The 21,406-nt window shown below is 33.3% G+C and overlaps 1 protein-coding gene across 13 annotated transcripts in view; it reads left to right on the forward strand.

The window, feature by feature from the left end:
• CDC42BPA (CDC42 binding protein kinase alpha) overlaps positions 1-21,406 on the forward strand; it is a 237,400-nt gene that overhangs the window by 52,468 nt on the left and 163,526 nt on the right. For all 13 annotated transcript variants that reach the window (XM_031438480.2, XM_031438472.2, XM_031438479.2 and 10 more), the window contains exons 3-4: positions 6,434-6,517; positions 13,057-13,152. In XM_031438480.2, coding sequence (XP_031294340.1) covers positions 6,434-6,517; positions 13,057-13,152 — 180 coding nt within the window. The remainder of the gene's footprint in view (positions 1-6,433; positions 6,518-13,056; positions 13,153-21,406) is intronic.

A 21,406-nucleotide genomic window follows, 5' to 3' on the forward strand; every position in this document is an offset into this window, starting at 1 on the left:
CTCTTACTGCTTATTCATTCCTGATTAAAATATCTCTGGTGGCCTTACATACCCTGTAGTATTTATCAACTAATAGATTTCAAAATGCAAAGACAACCCTTTTAAAGAGATCATTTTTTTCCTCCAAAGTATTTTGTCTTTTATCAGGAATTTGTAAATAGGTAGATAGACCCAGTGGATAGGTTCACCTCTGGCATGAATATCTAATAGGAACAGCATTTCCATCAATTATGCTTTTTTTAAAAAAATAAAACTGAAAATAAAAGCATAATTTATATAACTCCTACAAGAAATGCGTAAATTATGGGAAACAATAAAGGAGCAAGATATAATTGAAAATCAACAGCTCTACGAGTTAAGAACCTTCTCTCTACGACTCAATTGTTGTCAGTTACTGCTTAACTTAACGCTGGGTTTTCCTTTTTGCTTTCAGGAAAACCTTTAACTTACGCCCTGGGTGTTGCCTGTCCACAGTTTCCTGGTGGCTCACCGCTTCTGCCTGCTCCAGCCTTGCTCCGGCAGCTTCAAGGCTTCTGGGCTTCAGAGCTTGTTGTGAAAGCTTGCTGCTTTGGCCTGCTACCCCTGCTTCAGGTGTCAAAAGCTTTTAATTAGCTTGCTTCCTCTAATTACCATAACTAGGCCCTTATGTGTCTGCGTAGCCTAATCCTAGGGTCTTAAAGGAGAATTATTTTTAGCCATCCATTCTTCCTTAAAAACTCTGTACCCTGGCTCTCCTGGGATTCAAAGGGAGAGTAAAGAAGTTTGAAGTTATAGTGCATGATTCACCTTTGATGTGTATGCAGGACTAGTCTTCATAGGGGCATACCAGCATAGGCACACTGTATTTTTATAGCCAGTGTCTGTTCTAAATGGTCAATGCCCATGCTATACCGATTTCTAAATATTTTGGCTATCACTACTGTAAATATAAATTGCATCCCTATAGAGAGGGTACTTCTAGCTAGTTTAATAAACTCTTTGTAGTGTTTTTAGTTTGCTTGTTAAAGAGACTCAGTATTTTTTAATTAAATATTTTGAATACAAACTGATCACTAACATAACAGTTTATAAAAAACAAATACAGTGATTTCCATACATATTAACAATGAACACCATTAACATGGCAATAGGAATCAAGACTATAGGCAAGATGAATGGGAAAACCTCTTCAGGGCTTACAGAACTATTCAGTACTCATAGCAGTAAATAACGCTAGTTCTGTAATCAGGTAGCGAGGACTGTAGAACCTACTGTGTAAGAGTGGTGTAAGAACTGAATATGGCAGTATAAGCATTGTGCTTTATTAGCCCAGTGCCAGGCACAGAGTAAGCTTTCTATAAATAAGAGTTGTTTTTATTATTTTATTCCAATTAATAATAAATGATGATAGACATTATATAGCAGAGATAAAAAGGAGATAAAGACATGAAGCAATAAATAGTGAACAGCAACAATAGACAAAAGATAGTAAAGGTTGAGTTGTGCCCTTAAGACTTTAAAAGCCATCCTCACTGTTAAGAGATCAACATGAGCTGGAATAATCTGGTACACACCAAATAAGCCTTAAAATACACAATTGTATCTCTTTTATAATAATGCCTTGTTTTTATTTGAGTTTCAGTATCAGTGTAGTAGTGTGCTTGAACCTGGCATATGGATGCATTACAGTTTTATGTGTATATACACTCATATAGATTACAAATCGGTCATTATTTATTCAATACATATTTATTGAGTACCTATTGATTGACACCTACATAGATTAGCAATTATTTGTCATTTATTTGGCAAATATTTTTTGAGTACCTATTGATTCCCAAGCACTGGGGCACATATTAATGAACAAATAAGAAAAAAATAATCCTTACCTTCATAAAGCTGATATTCTAGTGAGTGAATCAAACAATAAACAAACACATAAATATAATATATAGTTTGTTAAATAATAAGAGCTAAGGGGAAAAGGAAACAATGAAATGGAATAGAAAGTGTGAAAGGGCAGGATGGCATTTCAGTGTGGGAGTGAGAGAGCAAACCATGTAGCTATAGGAGGAAAGACCATTTGAGACCTAGGGAATAACAAGAGCAAAGGCACTAAGTCGAAACTGAACAAGCTGATGAGTATGTCTGGACCAGAGTTAGTTAGGAGGACAGGAATGTGAGATCTGGGAGGTTGGAAGACGAGGATATGCTGGACCCAGGATACTTACAAGTTATTGCAAGGACTTTGACTTTTACTTGGAGAAACTGAAGTTTGGGAGCAGAGTGTCATGATCTGAGCTAGGTTTAAACAGGATCACTGTGGTTGCTGTTTTGAGAATGGATTTGGGGGGATAAGAGCAGAAGTAGAGAGGCTAGGTAGGACAGTCCAGGCAGGATATAATGGTAGATTGGAATGGGATGGACCAGAGGAGGTAAGGTGAATTCTAGATAAATTGAATGTAGACTAGATTTGTAGAATTGCATGCCAACTGCTTCTTGGATATTGAAGCTCTATTTAGTTTGATCATTCCTAAGTTATATGTTGTAGGTATAAGTGATAATTCTTTAATTGTGTTTAAGAACTCATTCATTTACATAAATCAGTCATTTACTGATTTATCTGTAGTACTTGTGATTTTTCTAACATCATAATGCTTTTAGTATGAAGTCTTTGAAGACATCTCTATGTTTGGTGTTTTAAAAACTATATTTTTGTTTGATACTAAATTTAAATCTTCCAGTCCATACAAAATATTCTCTTCATTATGATCAAATTAAATAAGAAAGGACATTTTAACCTACTACCCTCTTATATGTCAGGTGTGATTTTTGAAAATCTAGAACCTGAAGTTAGAATTCTAGGAGAATCTTTTTTTCATCATCTTCTTCTTTTTAGTTTTCTTCTACTGAAATGAACATGAAAGCGATCTGTAATGTTAAAGGAAAAAAAGCAAGATCAGTTTTATTTTATCACTGTATTAACTTCATATTCTTGTCTCATCAGGTCATCAATTTGATAATTTAAGAATGTTCTCTGAACTGACATTTTTTTATTTCACCACATCCCACCTCATTCCAGAAAAGTATTTCCGCAGCTCATGAATTGTTATAAGATAGCTTTGAGAGTGTTTTCACCCTGCAGAAGTGTGGCATTCCTAATTACCACCTGGATGTGTAGTGTGGGTCTCATTTTGACCCTTATCAGCCATAGAATAATACCTCAATAATTAGTGGTCATTTCATGACCAGTATGAGGTATGGTGTTCCACACTATCCCACTCAATGCTTCAAATTTCACATGTACTACACAGAAAGTGTAGAAAGAGGAATAGAAATTATATCCCATATAAGTACCTGACTTTACAATATTTTGATGCCTATCTTTCTCAATATACTTATGGCATAGAATTGTATAGGTATATATTTTATGAGTATATATAGAAAAATAATTATAGTGTATAAACTTTAGTAAACTTTTTAAAACAACGTATTGCGAATTTTTTCCTATTAAATAATACTCTTTAACAGTATTTTCAAGAATAAGAATAATTTTCTTTTTTTTTTGTAATATAGTCAGTTTCTTCTTTCAGGATATTTAAGTTATTTCCAATATTTTACTATGGGAGACCACACACAAATATTGTAGCTTAGTTTTTATTTGTATATATTTTCATTTGAGGCTATTTCTAACTTTATGTATATGTATGTGTCATGGGTATAAAATTACAAAGTTAGAAGTTGAGAACAAAGCTGCTTATTTCATAGTTAAAAATATTAAAGGCATTGGAATGTGTAACATCTACCACATATTACTGATGGAGCAAATGACAATTAAGAGATTGGACTATAATGTGCTTAGTGCAATGCCTGACACATAGCTAATGCTTACTGAAGACTTATGAAGTGCCAGACTTTAAAGTTGTAAGTACTTTATACTTGTGTGTAACCCAAGGCCTAGCTGCAGAGTCCATTCTGTCACCATGACCCTGAACAGCCACAATAATTGCTAGCTCAATGTTTGAGGGTTCAGTAAGTGCTAGTTTATATTTCTGCTGCACAGCTGTATAATCCAGAGGGGGTTTTGGTTCCAATATTTTTTGTATTTTAGGAAGATAATTTAATACGTATTACTCCGTTTTACATAGCACTCCTATTGGGGTTTGGAGCAGCATCTCATAAGCAAATGCATTGGTGTTTCTGCAATGAATCATGTTTATCTTTACACTAAATGAGATTAAAAAACAAGCAAAAAAACCCTATGATTAGCCTTTGCCCTGTGAATTTTGAAAACCCTTTGGCTTATAGAATTGCAGGTATGGGATTGTGGACCTGCAGAAAACCCTTAGAAGAGTACCTGGCATTTAGAACACACTCACTATGTGTTGGTGGATTCTACTACTACTTCTAGCTATCGTCAGATACTTACACTCATGTGCATAGAAAATTGGTGACTCATACAGTGCTAGGAGTACTTCTCACACCACATGTCCTAAGGAGGGGAAATCTAAGTGTTGGAATATTTCAACCATTCTCCTCTAAATCAGAATAAGAGAGTGCTTAAGTGATAGCCTTCCTTATCTTTTCCCTTTCCTAAATGTAGGTACGCCTAGCTTTGTGCTCCTATCCATCTGTTCATTTGTATTCCCAATTGTGCAGCATATAATTTAAGTCTACAGAGTAGTGAAACTTGTGTTTTCAGCCTTCAGAGATCTTAGTGAAAAAATGTTTTTCTTTGCTCTTTATTATTGCCTCTGTCCCCTTTTTGTGGTGAGAACATTTAAGATCTACTTTCTTAGCAAATACCAAATTTATAATGCAATACTGTTAACTGTAGTCACCATACTGTACATTAGATCCCCAGAACTTATTCGTCTTATACTTGGAAGTTTGTACCATTTGACCCAAGTCTCCTGATTTCCCCTAACTTCTAGCCCCTGGCAACCACTGTTCCTATGAGTTTGCCTTTTTAAGAGTCCCTATTTAAGTCAGATCATATATCTTTCTGTTTCTGGCTTTTTTTCTGTTTCTGTTTCAGGCTTATTTTGACAGTCTTTCTGTTTCTGGCTTATTTCACTTAGCATAATGTCTTCCCGGTTCATCCATGTTGTCACAAAAGCAAGATTTCCTTCTTTTTTATGGCTGAATAATATTCCATTTCCTTATCCACTCGTATGTCAGTGGGCATTTAGGTTGTTTCTATATCTTTTATAGCCCCTTTTCTTTAAACATGAACCCATTGGGAGATCAGTTTAACTGATCCATCATTTCTGTGGATTTGACGAGATATGAGTAAAGACTGAAGTGATTATATTTGAAATTGAGATATTTCTTCTTCCTTCCCACCATTTTAATTGGTAAAAAACTATAATCATAGTCATTAGTACAACCACTTATGACAATTACCAAAATGTATTCTAGTTTAGATAATACTATAGAATTCTACTTTGATTTTAATTGTATGGTGATGTTAATTTTATTGCATTGTGATCCAAATATAAATTTATTAGATACTCCTGATATGTACATTTGCTGTTAAGATTTTTAAAATTTTGGCACTTGAGTTTATATCTATTCTCTATTCTTGGAAATATCCCTTTGAACTGTTTAAAGATACGTTGTATATAGTTTGTTCTCTCCTTCTGTATATTTGGGTAGTATTTATCTTTCCCCTACTCTGCCCCTTCATAGATAACTGGAAACAGCTTATGTAGTTCACTGTCTGCTCTATAGCATCTCCAGTGGGCTGCAAGAGCCCTTTGAGTAGCTAGTCAAACTGACGCAGAGAAGTAAAAACAGAAATGTAATCAGTTGTTGAGGGTGAAATGAGGTCTTATTTATTTGTACTTGACAGTTTTTTGATCCATAACTAAATACAGAATAAAGAGATATATATTCCTTTTTTTTTGTTGTTGTTGGAAAGGAATGTGTGAAGTCTACAATTTGTAGAGCTGTTAGCCTTAATTGATCTTTAGGGGTGTGGGGGTGTGTGTGTGTGTGTGTGTGTGTTGGGAGTTGTGATATAGTTTATTTCATACTGTTTGATCCCCATGGAACTTACTTGTTTTGGCTGCTGGCACTCCCTGTAGCATCATGTTGGAATTTGGCGTGCTGGGTTATAATAAACTCTAGTTATTTCACATTGTACATTTTGGTCAATTTCTTAGTGATAGTAGCTATTTAGTTTAAATTGTAGAGCAGAAAACTCGAAAAGGAGGGTATAATATACAATCACCAACTGACACCATGTTCAAAAACACAGTTGTTTGGGACATGTTCACTCATGTAACTTTTTCAACTGACAATATTATTTGATTTAGGATCTTAGAATTTGAACTGCATGGAAATCATTGATAATTTTGGTGTTTATTTTTTTACAGAGAGGAAAAAGGAAAATGGATGACTGAAAGAAGTATTATTTATCATATTTTAAAAGTTGTGTTTCGTTTTCTAGGTTGCTGTAGTGAAACTGAAAAATGCAGATAAGGTGTTTGCCATGAAAATATTGAATAAATGGGAAATGCTGAAAAGAGCTGAGGTAAGATTCTAATTATTGGAATATTTAAATAACATTTTAGAAATATTTTTGGAGAAAAATAAAATACAGAGAGCCAATAGACCTTAAGTATCATTTAGTAACCTTTTAACTATGATGGCATTATTTTTTAAGGCCTAAGAGACAAATTCAACAATTCGCAGTTATAACGTAGTTATGATAAATGTTACATTCTTGATGAAATTTAATATTGCCTGAAAATCAAGTGGAAACCCTTTGATAACGTGGGGCTTATACACTTACATTAAAAGAATGTGTGGAAACCAGTCTCTTTTATAGGAAGAACTTTTATAGTGATTGATTTCCAATTTGATCTAACTTGTTTATATTATTCTATATTTTTCTGTGTTCTGCTCTAAGCAGAAGTCAGCAGGAATTTTGAATATGGCCTCTAAGGAGTCTGTTTATTGCTGATTGTGGAGTTAAATTTTTGTTTTGTTTTATGTTATTAAGAATAGGAGTAAACTCTGCTGTTGCAAGAAGTGTTAGCATTTTTATGTTAGTGCTAGATTTGAGGGAAAGATTGACTGGTGTGATATTTAAAATGTCTGGTAGCTGGGATGGTATGGTCAGAACTGACGTTACACATAAATCTGGGGGAGGGGTTCTGGAGGTCTTCTGCTGTGCTGGGTCATAGTGAGTAGCTGGATGGGGTAGGGCATTCAGAGGTTTCAGGGAAACAGAACTTAGTGATGTGGAAGTATTTTAATATTTGACTTATAGACAGGTTACACTACTGAGTAGGCTGAGTATTAGCCTTGGAGTTTAGTAAGATCCATAAGAGGATAATGAGAAATTAGCCCTTAGGAGTCTTCCTTTGTCTACCAGTACTTCTAGCAACCTGAAAAACAACAAACACGTAGGGAAAAGCAAAAAATGGTTCCCATGATGATAGGCATATACGGTGGTAGTGAAAGTAAATACTTCAATATTTCTTTTGGAAAACTTTAAAAATATAATGAAACACAAAGAAGAAACTAATAGTCACTTGTTTTCCATTACTTGGAATTAATCAGTAACATTTTCTGCAAGTTTTGCTTTCAGTCTTTTTTTTCTATTTGTCCACTGAAAAAAAATTGCACACATGAAATATAGATACATTTTTTGTAAAACAGATAATAGCACATTGCAGAGAAAGCTAAAGTACTCTTTTGAGTACACTCCACCCGAGTCCAGCCCCTCTCTACCTCCTAAAGGTAGTTACAGAGGTAGTAAAGCCCTGTTTAAAAAAGTATCTGGGAACTCTTATGTCACTCTCTAACATATGTGTCAGTGCCCTTTATATTCAATAACTTAAGTATTTACTTTTGTATTTCCCTAAGACTGAATTGCCTTACTGTTGGTGGTTGGATTTTCCAAGTAGTAAACACTTAGAATTAGTTTAGTGTGCAGTATATTTATTAGGGAGTGCTTTTGAAATTGACATTGATAGAAGGGAAAGGAGGGGAAACATGATTTGTCAGGGAGAAGTCAGGCTGTCTCAACAGTCTCTGTTGATCCAGCGGGGTGCTGTGGAGGAGAATTGGTCCTTCAGAGTTTTCCCGCCTTGTGCCAAAATGATTGACCTTTATGCACCTGCCTAAGTCAGTCACTGGATATGGGCTGCCTCCCAAAGGATATGGCCTCGGACTAGCAGGCTCTGTACAGATTCATCATTTACAAGCTTTGTTAGTGCATCAACAATCCCTTAGGTTAACTTCTCCCAATCTATTCTGTAAATTTTACTTTCTCTTCAAATTTATTCAAGTCTTATTGATTTCACTCACATAGGAGATGTCCTTACTCATTTTAGTGGAAGATACAATATAGTTTACAGAAATGCTCTCCATCTCAAGAGTCAAACCACTCCAAGGCTCAGTTATCTCATTTATTAAATAAAGGTAATAGTCTCTACACCGTAAGTGGAGTAATAATGTATCTCAGTTTAACTGGTTTATGTCTGTTGTCTTATTATTTTTGCTATTGTTGTTAGCCCTCTTTTATTATTTTTATAATTGTATGTGCCAGTAGTAGTAGTAGCAGCAGTAGCAATAGTAATGAATTGAAGTCATTAGATTTGAACTGCGTTTACTTACTGATTTGTCACCTGCGTTAAAAAAATGCAGATACTACAGAAAATAGAACGTCAAAAAAGAAAACTCCTTTTTCTTCCCCTGATATCCAGTCTTTTTGTTCAAAGTAAATCATTATTAAGAATTTCTTATTTATCCTTAATAGAAAATTTTACTATGTTGGAATCATATTAAAAGACTGATTTTTCAAATTGCTTTTTATCATTCAATAATATGTGTTGGAGTTTTCCATTTCCGTATTTATACATTTATCTCATTCTTTTTAATAGTTTAATTATACTGAATGGATATATTATTTAGCAGGTAGATTTTTTTAAAAAAACATTGATTGGCATTTAGATTATTTCCATATTTTTAGCTATTTTGAACTATGCTGTAGTAAAAATCTTTATGCACATAACTTGGAGTACTTTTGTAAGTTTATTCAAAGTGTGAATTCTTAGTAAGGTGGAAGCTAACTATCTATACATTCAGTTATTTCACCAAATCTAGCTATGTGTGGTTGGCAAAGAGAAATTTCAAAACAAGAGAGAAAATATGCCTGAGAACTAGTCTCGCCACCTAAGCAATGTAAAATAAAAATAAAAGGGGCTGTGAAATGCTGGCAATCAGAGATGTTGCTGTTGGCTACCCTGAGGTACTCCAGTTTGTGTGTACTGAGGTTGAAGTGATTTTAGGGATAATTTTTACACCAAAGGATTTTCACATTCTGTTGACTCTAGAATTTACCCACTCTCTAGATTAAACTCCTCAATAGTGGAACTCTTGGGTTGTGGGGGGCGGGTATACATTTCAATTTTGATAGCTGTTGCCAAATTGTCTTCTAAAAAGTTGAATCAGTGTGTCTTTGCAGTCATAGTATGTAAACATGTCTGTTTTCTCACACTTTTGCCAATTGTGGATATTATCAAATGATTTCTGTGACATATCTCATGTTTGCTTTGGCCATCAAATATATGTTAATATGGAGAGTTAAAAGTAAATTGATGCTTTGGTGTGTAAGAGCTAATATTTGGAATTCTTACATTTTGCAGTTTAAAACTCCACTTATTTATTTTTTAAAAATGAAGAAAACTTGGCTTTTTTTCCCCTCAAATATTAGAATGATTCAATTATTTGAAAGAATTTTTCTGTGATAACTTTATGGGTAAAATAAGTCTTTATTACTAGTAAATGAGAAGCCAAAGTAAATATATCATGAGTGGGTTTTTTCTTTTTAACATGATTTCCAAGTATCTGGGCAGTTTTGATGTGCTGTATGAGAATGTTGATCTAATGAATGCCCATGGACCTAGGGAAGGGAATCATGTGACAGTTTTATAGAATTATTATCATTTTTACATGGTCCATATTAACTTCTCTTTCATCATAGGTATTCCCATTGACCTTTCTCTTTAACCAATAGCCCATTAAGAATAAAATTTAAACAATGTGTAACTGAATATTAACAATGTAAAACTGCATAACAATCAAAACCATCACTGTGGCAAGTAGTATGCTTGGGTGAATAGAAACTGAGTGACAGAATCTGAAGAAGCTACATGGTCTCCGGTAACCTTCCCTTCATGCTTAATGCATTCTTAGACACTCAAATATTCTCTCTTTTTTTTTTTTAAGGGGGAATATTTTAAAAAATCTTATTTAAGTGTTTTCAAAAGGTAGTTTAATTAGACATTATTAAAGTCTTTAATTTCATTGAATCCTTGGTATTTACATGCATCATGGTTTGGTTAATACTGATCTAGAACAGGGTTTCTCAGCAGTGGCACTTACGGCATTTGGGGCCAGATAATTCCTTGTAGGGCTGTCCTGTGCGTTGTAGGATGTGAAGCAGCATCCCTGGCCTCTTCCCACTGGATACCAGTAGCATTACCTCCACTCCTCCTCAGTTGTGACAACCAGCTGAGGACAGTGTGACATACTGAAGCAAAAAGGGCCTGTGCTTCACATTTAAACTCAGTGTCTGAGGTAATAATAGGAATCATTTATAATATCTAAATATGTATGGATACAATCATATGATGTCTGAGATTTTCTTCAAAAGGTCCTGTGTACATATTCACATGTGCACATGTGCACACCTATGCACAGAGGGAGAGTGGTGGTGAGTGAGTGAGAGTGTGTAGCTAAAACAAGATTGAACAATAAAATAATTGTTAAAGTTGTTTGGTGGGTACGTTGAGGGCAGAGGATTATTTTACTGCTTTCTCTTACATATGTTTAAAGTTTTATATTATAAATAGTTTATTTTATATTTTATGTTTTTAAAAATTAATTTAGTTTTTCACTAAACAGTTTAGAATAGATTAGAATCTACTGAAGTTTAATCCTTTCTGTTGACAGGATAGTCTTTTGGAACTCTATTTAGTTTGGAGTCATCAGTCAGATGCTTATTAGATTCTAGCTGGGTCTTTAAAATTTCAGATAGCTGTCATGGTGAGGTAAAGCCGGGAGAAAGGAGTCTCCTAGGCTCTGACAGACTTCACCACCTCTCTGAAGTGTTAGCAGCAAATTATAACCTCAGGTCAGTTAAAGTCTAAAACAGCATTTAGTGGTGAGTATGTCAAGTGATTCTACTTTCCTCCTAAAATGAACCAAAGCATAATATTTTAGATTTTAATAATTTAATTGATAGGTAAAACTGCCCATTCATTTGGTTTAAGCTTTACTTGTTTTTAATATTTTCTTTGGTGATGATATTTAATGAATGGCTTTGGAAATTCTATTGCATCAAATAAAATTTATGGAAATACATGGGAAAAATTCGGGTACTTAATTAGGGTAAATTAGATAATGTTAATTGTTTTGTATGTCATAGTTATTGAATTTATCTTGTGGGAAATAAATGTTTAAGCACGTACTGTGTGTAGAATACTGTATGATGATTTTTTAGTATGTATGGAATATGGTACAGCCATTAAGAAAAATCAGGTAGGTCTCTATGTACTGGTATGGAAACCTGCTCAGATACATCATTAGTTGAAAAGAAAAAACAGCTTACAGAACACTGTGATCTCGTTGGTGTAAAGAAAGAAAAGATGGGGGAGATGGGATACCACATGAATATAGTGTATTTGTATGTGTATGTGTGTGTGTTTGTATGCTTATATATACATAGAAATTTTCTGAGAAGATATTCAATTGAGTTATTGGAAGTAACCTCTGGACACAACAGGTGGACAATGAAAATATGAGGACATGACTCAGGGAGACTTTTAGTTTCTACTTTACCTTTCAGTTCCTTTTAAATTTTCTGGCATAGTGATTTTTTAATTTAAAATTTAAAGATACAGAATTATAATGTATCATATAGTTATTTTTTTATTTTTAGCCACACATTTCTAAGGTTCTCCAGAATATATCTTTATAATAGAGGAAATATATCCTCAGAATAAATTAAAACTTTCATAAATCAGTAAGAAAATGACAATCCATTAGAGAAATGGGCAAAGGGAGTGAACAATTCAAAGAGAAAGCCCAGATGTCCAGTAAGCATATGTAAATTATTTATTTGCATCTGTAATTAGGGATATGTTAATTAAAAGAATAATGAGATATTATTTCACACCCATCATAATGACAAACACTAAAAAGTCTTAATGCCAAGTGTAGTTGAGGATGTGGAGGAAAAAGGGACTTCATACACTAGGATGAGGATAGTAATTGGTATAGCACTTAGAAAAGAAAGTTGGCTGTATCTGGTAAACTTGAAAATGCTTATATCTGGCATTTCTACTTTCAAGTGTATACCCTAGAAAAACTCTTGTACATTTGTACAGATACATTGATTGCAACATTGAAATAATACAAAATTGGGAATAAACTATGTTTTAATGATTTGTTACATAAATACATTCTGGTATATTCATAAATGGAATACCATAGCAATTAAAGGGAAATAGTCATTACTGAGTAAAAAGTAATCAAGTTGCAAAGGGATAGATAAAATTATACTATTATGGAAATTTTCAAAACATAAAAAAATTCTATTGTTTTTGGATACATACATGTTAAGCATATGATGGAAGAATATATACTAATTCTAGATTATTCATTTTATCAGAGGAGGAAGGAACGAGAATGCTCTAGGAACAGGAAGGCTACAACTTGTATTTTCTTGAAACAAAAAGATCAGAAGTAAATATTACAAAATATTGACATTTATATTATTTGGGTGGGAGGTTGGACCATGATTGTTAAATGAGTCTGTGTATTTTTCTGATTTTTTGAACTCTAACAGTATTTTTAAATATAAAATATTTTTAAGTGTACTACTTCAGTTGTCCAGTTTCTGAGGGTGCTTTGAAACTTGACTTGTTGAAAAGTCATATAATATTGGATATATTTCCTTTTTCAGAACAGAATGTAATAAATATTTTAAGCAATTGTTTACATAATGTATTTCCTAATTTTAAAGAAGTGTCCTCAAAAAAATTTTTTCCTTTTCAGACAGCATGTTTCCGTGAAGAAAGGGATGTGTTAGTGAATGGAGACAATAAATGGATCACAACTTTGCATTATGCTTTCCAAGATGACAATAACTTAGTAAGAATCATTTTTATATGTTTCTATATCCTCATTGATGTTTTATTAGCAGAATTTAACATTATTTTGTCTTAAGCATTATTTAAATACAAATATTATTTAGAAAACCACTGAATTTCATAGAATATAAGTTGTTTATTTGATATATGTTTTTTTCCCTTGAGTAATTTAAAACCTTTCCATTAAAATTTTTTATGATTTTTAATAATTCTAAATCCAAAAGATTTAAATTCTCATAAAAGGTGGTGAGGATTTTTTTTCATGATTTTTCGAATATATTTTATTTGTAGCATTCTGTTACTATTTAGAATGTTATGTATTTTTCAAAGTTGCCATGTGCTACTTTAGGTAGAGCCACATTTAAAATCTAGGCTATGTCTAATTTTATGTTAACATCGTGAACCGCGTGACAAAAAAAGTTGGGAAAGAGCTTGGAGGAAAATCAAAATATTAGAAGCACTGACAATCAAAGATTGAAGAGATAAACAAGTGAATAGGAAAGTAAGACAAAATCTGTCACAGTTGAATATACAACTCCTTGGCCTGCTATTCAAGGCTCTTCATTTTCTGACCCCAGTTTTTTTTTCTAGGTTTATTTTTTAGTATACATGTGTTGAGTTCCTGCTGTGTGCCAGGCACCACACTGTGTACTGGGATATAAAAATTAACAAGACATTTTCATTCATTTGATAAAATATTTACTGGCATGTGCTGTGTACCAGGCACTGTTCTTTAGATTCTGGAGATTCAGTGGTGAATAAGACAGACAAAGGAACTCTTTTCTTATTGTTTTTACATTCTTGTGAGGGGAGCCAGATAAGGAATCCACAATCAAGTAAATAATATTTTCAGAATATTTCAGATGAAGAAAAAATAACATTTATTCAAAGGTATGAAGTCAATAAGGACTCCTCTAAGACCAGTTAGCTAAACCAAGAAGGGAGAAGAGGTGGCAAGGGCTTGGTGAGCGAAAGCACAGAGATTGGAAACCACCTTTTTTATTCCTATTGATGGAGGATAGAAAAAGAGGCTTGGGGATGAGGGAGGAGAGACGAGAGAGTCACTTCTTATAACACCTTATATGTTACGTCAAGGAAATTAGACTTACAGCCATATTTTCAAAAACAAATTTTTTTGGTCATGGAACTCTTGTCTGTGTGCTTCTTAAAATGACATTATATCTGAAAGCCTGGACAATAAAGCATATAGAAATGGAACTGCCCTGACTGATCTCTTAGCTTCCTTCTTCCACTTCCCCATAGGTTTACTCAGGGGGCTTTCATAGAGAAAAATTTGAAAAACTGCTGTTTTAGGATGTTAGAGGGGTTTGTGGCAGGAAAGGACTAGGGCTGTGAAAGGGCTGAGGGAAGGGCTAATGTGATTCTAGTAAGGAAGGGGAGAGATGTGTAAAAATGAGGCTTCCAGAGTATAGGCTGGAAGAGTTTGAATTTTATTCTAGTTTCCAGGAGGGTTTTAAGGACAGTGTGCTAATCAGTTTATATTTTATATAGAACATCCTAGCAGCAGTGTGAAGGATGGATTTCAGGGGACGAAAGTAAAGAGACTAGTTAGGAGACTTTTGTAATATTCAGGTGACAGATAATGAGATTTTGAATAAAGGTGATAGAGGGGGTGGTTTCAGGTACTATTTAGGAAGTAAAATAATTAGAACTTTGTGTGTTTGAGTGGATGTCAGTGGAGGAAAGGAGTCAGAGTGAGTGCCAATTTTCTGGTGTCTGACTTGTGGGATTCAGGGGTTGGGAGCTGAACTGAGTTGGGGAACATAGGAGGAAGAGAAAATTTAGAGTAGACAGAAGATGATTAATTTACCTTGGTATATGTTGGGTTTGAATTGTCACGTGATCCATTTAGTAAGTCTGGTGTTTCTGAGGGTGGTATATATATAGCAGTATATAGCTTGGAATTCTTATCTTATAGATCAGATTTTAGCCAACTACTACCTGCAGTTCAAATGTGGCCCACCACCTATTTTTTTGTGCAGCCTGCAAGCTAAGAATTGTTTTTACATTTTTAAATAGTTGGGAAAAAATCAAAAGAGTATTTTGTGACAAATGAATACTACATAAAATTTGAATTTCAGTGTCCATAAAGTGTTATTGAAACCCATCGATGCCCATTGATTTATGTATGGCCTATGGCTTTTGCACTACTGAGGCAAAGTTGACTAGTTGTGACAGAGATTGACACTGTGACAGAGGGTAGATTGCTTTATGTGTTACTCTCATTGCTTTGCACTACTGCTCAACAGACTACAAATGGCAGTGACAGTTAAAACTTGATAGCATTTCAAGTGCTATATATATTGCTATACCATGACATCCTATTATTACTTTTTATTAATAGTGATATACCTCATGTCAAAATAAGGAAAGAATAAAAAAGTAGACTTTTCAAATATCATGCTTTTACAGATCAGTAGAATGTGGATTATTTTGTTAATGAATTAAAGTACAGCATGGTGTTCATTACACAACAATACTAGAGTTGTACTGATAGACTACAATACATGTCTACACTGCCAACTGAGCACTTATCACAACATTCCTAACTCACAGGAAAGCAGCAGTCAGAATAGTTAGAAAAGTTAAAACAATATCTTATCACAGAATTTAAAAATAAAATATGAAAATAAAAAATGAAAATGGGACTGCAAGTGAAATAAGTTCCTGAGTGGCTCATTTGTTAGCCAAGCAAGGAAAGCCATTTACCAATGCTGAGTTCATTAAATCATGTTTGATTGCTGCAGCCAAAGAAATGTGGCCACAGAAAATAAACTTGTCTAAGACCATTAACCTTCTGGTGTGAACAGTTGCTCAAAGAATTGAGGACGTTGGGAGCAACATCAATGGTGGATTATAATACCAGGGAAATAACCATTTCCTGTCACATCGAGTGGTTTTCTTTGCCTCTTGAGTTGAAAAATGTTACTGACTCTGCTCAGTCATTGTTATTTGAGGAATCAATGTTTGAGTTTGAAGTAACTGAGGAATTAGCCTCTGTGAATAGTTTGTGTGTATTATATATAATAATACTATAATAATATTATAGTCAATATTATTTTCAAAGAAGTTAAGGAAACACTAATTTGATACAACCTGAATTGACATTTGCTAAAATGTATTACAGTTGAGAATGGTAAATATATGTATGGAGCAGGAGAAAGCTTATTTGACAGATTTACAAATCATATGAAAATATTAGGTGCTTAAAGCCTGTAAATATTCATTGTCTTTTTAATCAGCAGGTAGTTTGGGGCAAATATTTGAATCTATCATGTGTTAAAACAGTATGTCAACATTGACCTTCATTCAGTCTTATGGAAACAGCCAAGCATTTCTGTGAATTTTTATCAAAAATCAAAGTTAAATATCTTTGCTGTATCATATAGCTGTTCACTGGTTTTGCAATGGTAACATTTTATTGGCAATATTTTGAACAAAGGACCAAGATTGAAATATTCCTGAACAAAAAACCCCACCCATTACTATGAGGGACTGAATAGGTTTGAAAATTAGCTTTTCTCGTAGACTTGATGTGTTTTTAAAACAAATTTAGCATACAGTTACAAGGCAAAACAACACATATACAAAATTTATATTATGGTGAGGTCATTTGACAACTGACATTATTTGAATCATGGATCATGTCAAGCTGCTTTATCTATTTCCCATGCTGTCAAAAGTAAAAAGGAGTGAGATCTCCATTTCCACATAGATTTGCGGCAAACAGACCTTTTGAGCTCAAACTACAGTTCTAGCATCAGTTTTGGGGACTTGATGCAGGTGCAAAGGAAATGTCTATAGTTCAAAATCCATTTAACTGGTCAGTTGAGAATGTCCACCTAACTTTCAGTTAGTAGTGGTTAATGGTCAGTATAATTATTAGGAGAATTTAATAGCATTCTATAAATGTCTTCCAAGTGAAGAATATGCTCAGTTAAAATTACATGCTCATGAACTAATACCAGTATTTGGCAATACCTATCTTTGTGAATAGACAGCTTCGCAGATGAATTTGTAGAATCTCATTATAGATCAGCATTTACAGATTTACATTTTCAATAGATTTTTGATGATAGGAAACACTAACTCTGAGCCCCAATTAAGCAAACTGTTATATATTCTCCTCCCCCTACAAAAGATTACGTTTTCTCTTTAGTAAACTATATTATAAAAATTATATTCAATTATTATTATTTTATTTTGAATTTTTCCAATGTATTGTGTGGAAATTTGTTTTCTTTCTTACTGAATGTATACCTTCATAATATCCTTGATTTTGCCTCTTGGCCTGCCAAGGCTGAAGTATTTACTATCTGGTCCTTTACAGGAAAAGTTGGCCAATGCCTGTTGTAGATAACAGTAAATACAAGGAGTAAATAATAATCACTGAGTAGTGCTTGTAAATTGAGAAATCAAGTTTTCCTAGAGAAGATAGAGATGGGGACCCAGAGAAGTAGAAACTAGTGGAAATGTCAGAGCAAAAAAGAATCAAAATGCTGCACCGTGGGAACTAAAGAAAGGAGAGTTGTAGAGGAAACCATCTAGAGTATTACAGCAAAATTTTGCCTAATTTTCAATGAAAAAAGCCTGACTTATTCTCTCTCCTCTGAGTTATTTAGTCTTATCTGTGCTCTTTGCATTTGACATTAGGGTTAATATTTCTTTTTTAGAGACATTTCTCAGTGAAAAATAGTGTGTGTATAACAGTAATTAATCATACTAGAATGAAAGTTTTACAATAACTAGAGGGGGCTGACATGTCTAGTAGTCAAATCTCCTGTAAACTGCCAGTTTTTCTTTAGAGGAACCTTCATGGTTTATTAGTCTCAGGAGTCAGAGGTTCTAAATTGTCTTAGTTATCAAATATTTTCTTTTGAATATTTATAAAATATTAGAAAATAAAATCATATCAAAACATTGACAAGCCTAGTTTTAGATACCAAAGAGGAAATTTTATTATACATAGTTATTTTCCAAAATAACTTTTAACCCTGGTAACCCTGAAACAGTCAGATAAGTAACACGATTTACAGACCTATACAATTCAAGAAAGCTGTGGTAAATAATTTGACTTTCATTTGTGACATGCTTAGATATCACTATAGCCAGTTTATGAAAAAATATATGGAGTCATAGCATATGTGCATTTTATTTGCTTTGGAAGAAGTTGCATAATTTAATGAATGACATTAAGATGTGATTAGAGCATTTTTTTTCCCTTAAGAAAAACTCATTAAATACAAATCTACTTAACTGCATCTGTATGGACACATAAACTTCTTATCACTTAGATGTCATTTAGAATATTATGAATTAATGAAAATTTCTTTTCTTCCTCATATTTTCTTATCCACTGTTTCCTATTTAATTATTTTATACCTGAGGGGGAAAAAACAGAAAAATATTTAAAGTAAAAATTTTACTTCTTGAATTAGCATTTATAAACTGATTAGATGGTGACAGATATTTAAATATTAAATTGTAATTAGTGATGTGAATTTTAAATTCTTTACAGGAGTACAGTTTTGTGCTGGAGATAGAAATTATTAGAAAGGTATTTTTGTATGAGTAAAGTAAAAGCAAAGAAGGATAAATGCAAAAAAAAAACCCAAAACAACAAACCCCAAAACAAGGCAGAATAAATGCAAGGCGGGGCTCTAAGGATTGACTGTTAATCTCTTCGTGTGACGGCAAGACAACTAAAAGAGTTTGATACTCCAAGGAGGCTTCTAAAAGCATATCTGTTCTATGAAATGTTTTTTCTCTGGACATAATTAATTTATTGTACTTTCACATTCTTTAGCAGTCTTTCCTTGGAATGTAGTTTCTTAAAAAGCACAAACTTTGAATTAGAGAATTTTTAGAAATTCAGACTTGGAAATTTTATGGTGTGTATATCCACATGTAAAGGTCTGTTTATTTTGGAAGGATAAAAGATTGCTAATGACTCAGCCTGTATCCCTGATTTCTTTTCTGTTATTCTGGTGCTCAGCACATACTCTTTATGCCATGGACTTAGCTTTTCACTGAACATTGACTCTTTTATTTGAGTAAAAAGGAAAGTGGTCAAAGGATCAAGAACTTTGGAGTTCTGGCTTTCCCACTATCTAAAATATATTTGGGCAAATCATTTAACTTCTTGTCTCTACATAGCTGTAAAGTAGGAATAACAGTTATGATCCCTGTCTCCAATGTAGGGACATTATGTAAATAATCCTGTACCCTTATTCTGTAACTGCTACTTCCTAGAGAAAAGAAAAGCCATTGGCTACTCAAGCATGAGCTTTCTGAACTTTCTACACTCTGACCTCAGCATTTCCTTTCATCCCTACCCCATATACAAATTTTTTTTTATTTCTACAGATATAGACTTGGGAAAATAGAAATACCCTTAAATTCTTCATATATTTAATTTTTTTTTTGTTTTTAGGGATGGTTTGAGATTATTAAAGTGTCATACAAAGTTATAAATTTAGAGTGAGATGAATACATAATCATTTTCTGTATATATTTACTATTTTCTGAAAAAAGCATATATAGACAATGGAAGATCTAGCAATGTAAAACAAAAGCTACTAAACTGCTTAAAACATGGTGTTCCCAGCCCAGCCTACTCATGACTACCTGGCCCAGTATCTTCCTTTTTTTTTTTTTTTTTGACATTTTTTAATTGAGTTATAGTCATTTTACAATGTTGTGTCAAATTCCAGTGTAGAGCACAATTTTTCAGTTATACATAAACATACATATATTCATTGTCACATTTGTTTTTTTCTGTGAGCTACCATAAGATCTTGTATATACTTCCCTGTGCTATACAGTATAATCTTGTTTATCTGTTCTACATTTTGAAATCCCAGTCTGTCCCTCCCCATATACAAATTTACCCATATTTGTACCTATTCTTATGTTTCCTCTCAATGTAGATGATGTGTATATTTATATTTAGGATTATTCCTGTCAACCTTTGCCTTTGACTCTATTACCTTTGGCCTTTTGCAGAACTTTACTCCATTGGTCAATTTCAATTTGACTACCTCTTTTCCTTTCTGTAACATAGAGATCTGTGTACATTAAAAAGTTAATGGTCCTTACCTTCATCTTTCATTTTACCCTCCTGAGGTAACAAATGTTAACTTTGCTGTATTCTTTCATTTTTTTTTTGTGCTTTTGTGTATAATTGTATGTTTGTGTGTGTATGTGTATTTTCTTCCCTTTTTATAAAAGTGGGATTACGAAGTATATATTACTCTGCATTTGCTGTTGTCCCTTAAAATATCTCATGGGCATGTATATTTAATTATTCTTTTTGGGCAGCTGTGTAATATTTCATAGAGTGGATATGTTGAATGGATCTATTTACGTTTTCTTATTGATCTCTATTCATAGTTTCTTATTTGTTGCAGTTATCAGCAGTGCTACATAATACCCATACTTGCCCATATGCCTTACACATTGGAGCTTTTATTTTAATTGTATTCCTACAAGTGGAAATGCTAGATCAAGGGGTATGCACCTTTTAAAGTTCAGTAGATGCTGTGAAAATACTTTCTCAAATGATTATAGTATATCATCTTCCAAAAACCAATGTTGTTTTAAGTTAGTCTCCCAAAAATAGTAATTTTTTTTTTTGCTAATCTGATTGGTACAAGATAATATCTCATTGTTGCTTTGGTTTTGATCATGTATTAATTGACTAATTGTGTTTCCTCTTATGTGAGTTATCTGTTAATAGCCTCAGTCCAGTTTTGTTGGGTTACTTGCCCTCTCCTGAAGAACTGTTAGGAGCTCTTTATGTTAGTATTGTTATCTGCTTGATATGTCTTAAGAATATTGCCTCTCAGTATATATTTTTCTTAAACTTGTTTAAAGACACTTTTGCCATATTGAGTAATGTTTTAAAGGTAGTCTGTAAGTAGGAACTTGTTCTATCAGATATTAAACTTTACTAATTAGTCAATGAGAACAATAAGATACCAATATAGGAACAGACAACTATAGCAGAGTAGAGTAACCAGGAGCAGATCCAAGTGTATGTAGCATTTTAAAATATGACGAGGGGACATTTCTATTCTTTCCCCCAATTTCATTGAATATTTAACTACTTGATTTAGATAATTGACTTTCTGTATGTAAGAAAATAGTCTTCACACCTTGTACAAAAATGAATTTCAGACAAGTCAATGAATGAACCTAATTAAAAGATTAGGTTCTTTTCCTTTAAGAGCCTG

Source organism: Camelus dromedarius, chromosome 21 (assembly GCF_036321535.1).
Source record: "Camelus dromedarius isolate mCamDro1 chromosome 21, mCamDro1.pat, whole genome shotgun sequence".
NCBI lineage: Eukaryota > Metazoa > Chordata > Mammalia > Artiodactyla > Camelidae > Camelus > Camelus dromedarius.